Raw genomic sequence first — 6,209 nt, 5'->3', positions numbered from 1 at the left:
GTTGTGTGCCAGGCAGGAGGGGGTGGGCACAGAAGGGAGAAGCCACAGGGGAACAGAGGGGAAGGGGAGATGGTCACCCTACCCCATCAGTCTGTCCATCCCTCTTTCTCCTCTCTCGTTCTCTGTTTTCTGGTCTTTCTGCCCTTGTCCCTAGCTCTGTGTCCAGCTTCTCTGCGGTGTTCTGTTTCTCCCTCATTTTACTCTCTTCACCTCTCCATTGTCCCCTATCCTCTTCTCTCTCAGCGTTTATGTCCCTTTTCTCAGTCACCTATTCCTGCTTCTGTCAGTCTTTCCCCTTCTCTCTCACTCACTTTTGTCTGCTTGTCTGTCTGTCTCTCTCCTGCCCCACTATCCCCTCTCAACCTCAAGGTGAGGAGGGAATGGATATGACTTACAGACCCCCAGCTGCCCAAGGGCCAAGGCTAAGCATCCCACCCTTCTCCTTCAGCCCTTAGATGTCTGCCGCCCAAGCTCCCAGCAGCCTTGACACCTCTCAGCCTCAGGCCCCTTGGCCACGCAGTCATAGCAGTGGGTGAAAAAGGCAGACCCCTCCAACCTTCCTGGACCAGCTCCCTGCCCCCAGCTGTGCCTGAGCCCTCCCCACCCCCTCCCTCTTGCCTCTGATTCCCCTAATCCCTGCTCCCCCGCCCTCCCCTCTGCCCCACTTTTCCAGGACTCTGATTGGCTGGTTCTACTGACTGGACTGGGGGGGGGGGCTGGCAAGGGAGGGGCAGGGGGCAGAACCAAGGGAAGGGACGCTGTCAGGCCCAGGCCCCTGGGGGGCCAGGGCCAGGCCACTGCCTGGGGGCAGAGGGCACCAGACACTGAAGGTATGAAAGGGGGCCGTCTCTGAAGGGAGCAGGAAAGGATCTGGGTGAGGGGGGACCCTCTGCCCCAGTGAGGTCAAGGGAGGACGGGGCTAAGCTTGCAGCCTCCTGGGTTTGCCTTTGTTCCTGGGAACCCCTGGTGCTGGCAGGGGGTTGCTGGAGCCGTGAAGGGCAGCCAGAGTTCCCTGACCGGTGGACAGTGAGATCGCAGAAGGGAGCTGGGCCAGCGGAAGCCCAGAGGGGTCCTTAGGGCCTTGGGGACCACTCCGTGGAGCCTGGCCGGGCTCCTCCCATGGCTCTGGGGGAGGAGAAGGTTTCAGGGAGGGTAGTGGCGTGGCTGGCCTGGACTTTCATTTCCCCTTGGGGTCAGACCCAGGCATTCCCCTCCCAGAGGCCAGTCACAGTTCCTCCTGCAGAGCTGGAGTGAACATTCCGGCAGCGACCAACAGAGGTGCCTGGGGAAGACAGACCAGTTGGGAGAAAGGGCTCTGAGAATGGTCCCAGGCAGCCCGCCTCCCAGAGCAAATGCCACTCGCTGACCCCAGACGTCGACAGTTCGTTAAGAATTACAGTTGGGACAAAATCATAACTCTATGGGGAGCCTGAAAGATTCAGCAGCCCTCCTTCAAATCCAGGTCTCAATAGTCCCCTCTAAGCAGTGGGATGAATCACTCACCTGACTGTTCTCCCTGGGGTAAGCCTTTGGGATTCCCTGGGGGACAGCAAAACTGGAAGAAGGGAGTGGCCATGGGTCTGGGACTCCCAGTCCTGCTGGTCTGTCAGGCAGCCTGCAGATAAGGCCTGTGATCTTCCTGGGTTTGTAAAATGCCTGAAGGTCTTGGCTGAGGGAGGCTGGAGAAGGGGGAAGTGAAAATCACCCCGAAGGGAAGAACCACAGATCTGCACCCTCCCCCAGGCCCACAGGGCACCTTGCTCCATTGCTCCGGAGTCAGTCAGCAGGAGGAAGTGTGTGTAATGGGGGTCGGTGGCACTTCTGAGTTTGGGGGCCCCAGCTGGGGATTGGGACTGCCAGTCTTGGGTGGGGCTCCCAAGTGTCAATCTTCCTGCCCGACATAATGTTTTCTCTGCCCTTTAGGCAGCTTGAGCCGGGCAGGGCCCCTCCCTCTGCTACGGCAGCCCCCGATCATGCAGCCCCCACTGGACCTCAAGCAGATCCTGCCCTTCCCACTGGAGCCGGCACCCACCCTGGGCCTCTTCAGCAATTACAGCGCTGTAAGTAGCGACCTGCCTGTCTGCCTTTGCCACCCTCTCGCCACCTGACTCCTTCTCTCCCTCGGATCCATCTTCTCGGATGCCTTCTTCTCCTATTCTGTCTAATTCCTTATCTCAGGGCCCCATCCCTCACTTCTAGTCAGTTACAAGCATCGTTGACTTTCTGGTATACTATTGACAACAATATCCATAATAGCTAATAATCGCTGAAGTTCGGCTACGGGCCAGACACGGTGCTGGGTGTTTGATGTGAATCATCTCATTCAGTCCAGCTTCGAGAGAAGTCATGAGACCTAGATTGGGGGCAGTGACAAGGAGATGGAAAGAGAGACTCCACAAGGGCATAGGCAGCCTGTTTGTAAGCTCCATCTCTCTGGAGCCCACTGTTGGGGAGGGGAGGGTTAGTGCGGTAGGGCTTGAAGGGCCAGCTAAGTTGTCTAGATTTAATACAATATGAAATAGGGAGACATTATCCATTCTTGAGCAAGAGAGTGAGCTGGAGAAGCAGTGTTTGAGGCAGGTGAGTGGGGCAGGAGGGAAGAGAGCAAAGGCTGGAGGACGGTGGCCAGTCAGGAGGCTGGCCCTGCAATACCAACATTTGCATTGCACTTTGAGGTTTGCAAAGCATTTTGCATATCTCAGTCTTTATAGCAACTCTATGGGGTAGCTGCCATTTTACAGTTTTACAGATAAGAAAACGGGAATACTGACTATAAACAAGGTGCTGTCCAGAGCCTGCAGGGGAGCCTGGAGAGCCAGACTGGGCCCATGACAGCAGCAGAGTGAGCAGAGGAAGGGGGAGAGGTGAGGTGTTTCCAAGGAAATGTTGACAGGCTACGGTGACCAACCAGGGTTTGGGAATCTGGGGAGAAGAGAGAGGATGAGTCAAGGATGACTGCCGGTTTCAGGCCTCAGTGACTGAGACAAAGAAGTTACCTTGCCAGGGGCAGGGGATCGGAGGAGGAGGCTGGCCTGGGGTGAGGCTGCTGAACTCACTTGAAGACATGGTGAGTTGGTGGACCGGTGGGACACTGAGCCAAAAATGTCCAACAGACAGTTGGAACTTGGGGCCTGGAGAGTTGGCTGGAGCTAAAGGTTTGGGGAAAGTTCAGCTTTACTCAACTCAGATAACCCACCATCAAACCATATCCAGTTATAAGCATATTGAGCATCAACTATGCATCAGGCACTGCAGTAAATGGTTCTGTCATGGCCGTCATTGTTGTTTTGGCCACACTGGGTGACTTATGGAATCTTAGTTCCCTAACCAGGAATTGAACCTGGGCCCTCAGCAGTGAAAAAGTGAGTCCTAACCAGTAGATGTTTCTTTATATGTGATCTCATTTAATCTTCATCACTACCCAACAAAGTAGACACTATTATTCCAGTTTGATATATAGGAAGACAGAAACTAAGGCCCTGAAGGAATGTATCTAAGTTGACACAGTACGTGCCTAAGGTATGATTTGAACCCAGAGCATCTAACTCCAAAAGAGTTCTCTTTATACCTGCTGTTCCTTCCAACCTCTTCTCAGAGAATCCAAACCAACATTTGCATTGCACTTTGAAGTTTACAAAGCATTTTTCATATCTCAATCTTTATAGCAACCCTATGGGTTAGCTGCCATTTTATCCATGTTTTACAGACAAGAAAACAATACTGACTATAAGCAGGGTGCTGTCCTAGATATGATGGAGATGTGAGGGTAAATATAACATGCTCCAGTCCTAAAGATGCTTATATTCAGGGAAGAAGTATAGATGTGCATGAAATGATCTACAGTGCAAAACAGAGGAAGGGTTAGAAATATGGCAAAAGAGACAGTCACAAAAATTCAACTGAATGAAAAAAATTTTTGAGCACCTACTATGTGCCAGGCACTACACCGGGTGTCAGGGACACAGGACTCAGTCTGCTTGGAGAGCTCACAGTGTAGTAGGAAAGATAACAAGTTAGCATTTACCCTATAGTGTGAGAAGAGCTGTGCTGGAGGCATGCAGCTTGTAGGGCAGCCCAAAAGAGTATCAGAAAAGACTGGCTGGATGTAGTGAGGGACCAACTGGAGCTGAGCAGGGAAAAAAAAAAAAAACAGTGGAGGAAAAAGGGATTGAAGCTGGAGCAGATGACGCTATGATTTGGGCTTTGAAGAATTATTAGTAGGATTTAGAAAGGGACCTCAGAGAATATTCCAGACTGAAACAAGGACTACAAAAGAGCATTTGAGAAACTGCAATTGATTGGATGTGACTGGAGCAAAAGGTGCTGAGAATACTTTCCCCCCAATTTGCATACCTGATTGACACTTAACCTCAGGTCTCCCATCATTGTCCCCATTTATTTTTTATTTTTTGCCACATCATGCAGCATGTAGGATCTTAGTTCCCCAACCAGGGATCAAACCCATGTCCCCTGCACTGGGTGCATAGAGTCTTCACCTTTGGACAGCCAGGGAAGTCCCCTTTGTCCCCATTTTATAGGCGAGGAAACACAGACCCAGAGAGTTTAAGTGACTTGCCCAAGGTCACAAAGCTACTTCGTCTATTCACTTGGATAATCCCAGGTTTCTGACTCCCTGGGTTCATGGTTCCACGGCCTCTGGTGGAGACGAGCCATGTAAAGCCAGGACCATGGATAAGCTTGGAGAGAATGTGACCAGATTTTGAGCAACACCAACTCTGGCATCAGACTGGCAGGCTTCGAACTGATGTTCTGAAAGTACTGGCTGTGTGACTTAGGCCAATTACTTAACCACTCTGAATCTCAATTTTACCAGCTATAAAATAAGACAGCAATAGTACCAACTCAAAAGTTATTGTGAGAATTGTATTACATAATCATAATGCCTAGCATAAAGTAAGTTTTCAAGGTAAGCTGCTATGTTATTTCTATTGTTTTTATTTTATAGATGATCAGAGAGAGAAAGGTAGTTTGGCCAAGGCCCAAGCCTTGGGGAATATGCAGAACTAGGCAGTCATAACAGGAGGAGGCTCCAGCAAAGGAAATGGAGGAGCCACAGGAGGGGGTGGGGACAGAATTGGGTTTTTGTTGAGTTGGAGAAGCCAAGTGAGAGTGTGTGGCAGGCTGCATCAATAGTGTCAAATTCTGCAGGGGAACAAGGACTGCAGAAAAGCTGCAGACAGGCCTTGGCAGTGGTGTGCAGCAGTTAAGTACAGGGCTTTGGAGTCAGGCTGCCCAGGTTTAAATTCAAATCCCAGTTCAGCCACTTACTAGCTTATGACCTTGGGCAAATTATTTAGCCTCTCTAAACCTCAGTTCCCTCATCTATAAAATGAAGATAATAATAGTACTTACTTCCAATAGTGGTTGTGAAGATTAAATTAGATAATCCATGCAAAGAGCTCAGTCCACAGGCTGGCACATTCCAAGGGCTCAATCAACATTAGATGGAGGTGGTGATATTATTATTCATGGCAGAGTCTCTCCTTCGCTGCTCTAATACTTCCAGATCTCTCCTACTCTGGTAGTTCTTACTCTTTAGACCCCTCCCTGCATTACTCCTCCCTCTGCCCTTGAATATCCCTCACTGTCTCCCAAAGACAGCCTCTCTCTCTCCGCATCCTAGCCCCTGCTTCGCTCATCTCTCGGCCTTAGGTGGAACGGAGGGGAAGAGATCCAGAGATGAGAGAGCCGGAATCTCCTAGGATTTATCCAGAAAAGGATGAGGAAATGTTTGGGGGAGTGGGCTGCTCTGCCCTCCTGGCCCTCTTCCCGCAGTGCTGTCCCCACTGGACCGCCAGAGGGCAGCAAGTGCACGAAGCATAAGCTCTTCGGGACGCTGGTTCTCCAGCAGGTGGCGGGCGAGCGGAGCAGGTGGGAAGAGGTTAGGGATGATGTCCCCAGCCTGAGGTCGCTTCTGCCCTGGGCGACCCCAGCTCCACCATCCAGAGGAGTCACTAGGAGAGCAGTGCCTGGCACCTGGGTACCTGGGCTCCGTCTCCCATCCTTAGCAGGGGAAGTGACATGTAAAAGGGGCACCGGGGCGGTGTGCAGAGGGAGCAGAAGGGTCGTCTGGGGACTCGAAAGAGAAGCTGTTAGAAGAGCGAGGGTGGAAGGGGTGACAGAAAGGAGAAAGGTCCAAGCTAGAGAAACAGGGTCGGCCATGGGATTGGTAGGGATATAAGCCCCAG

General features: G+C 51.6%; 1 protein-coding gene across 1 annotated transcript in view; it reads left to right on the top strand.

Annotated features, from left to right (window-relative positions):
- Nucleotides 1-845: 845 nt before the first annotated feature.
- ZNF385A (zinc finger protein 385A) overlaps nucleotides 846-6,209 on the top strand; it is a 14,586-nt gene continuing 9,222 nt past the window's right edge. Inside the window, exons 1-2 of the mRNA XM_010858101.1 lie at nucleotides 846-1,521; nucleotides 1,924-2,060. Of these exons, the coding sequence (XP_010856403.1) occupies nucleotides 1,491-1,521; nucleotides 1,924-2,060 (168 nt within the window). The 5' untranslated portion in view covers nucleotides 846-1,490. The remainder of the gene's footprint in view (nucleotides 1,522-1,923; nucleotides 2,061-6,209) is intronic.

The sequence above is a fragment of the Bison bison genome, unplaced genomic scaffold (genome assembly GCF_000754665.1).
Source record: "Bison bison bison isolate TAMUID 2011002044 unplaced genomic scaffold, Bison_UMD1.0 scf7180017864383, whole genome shotgun sequence".
Classification (NCBI taxonomy): Eukaryota; Metazoa; Chordata; class Mammalia; order Artiodactyla; family Bovidae; genus Bison; species Bison bison.
This window is presented reverse-complemented; position numbering and strand designations above follow the sequence as displayed.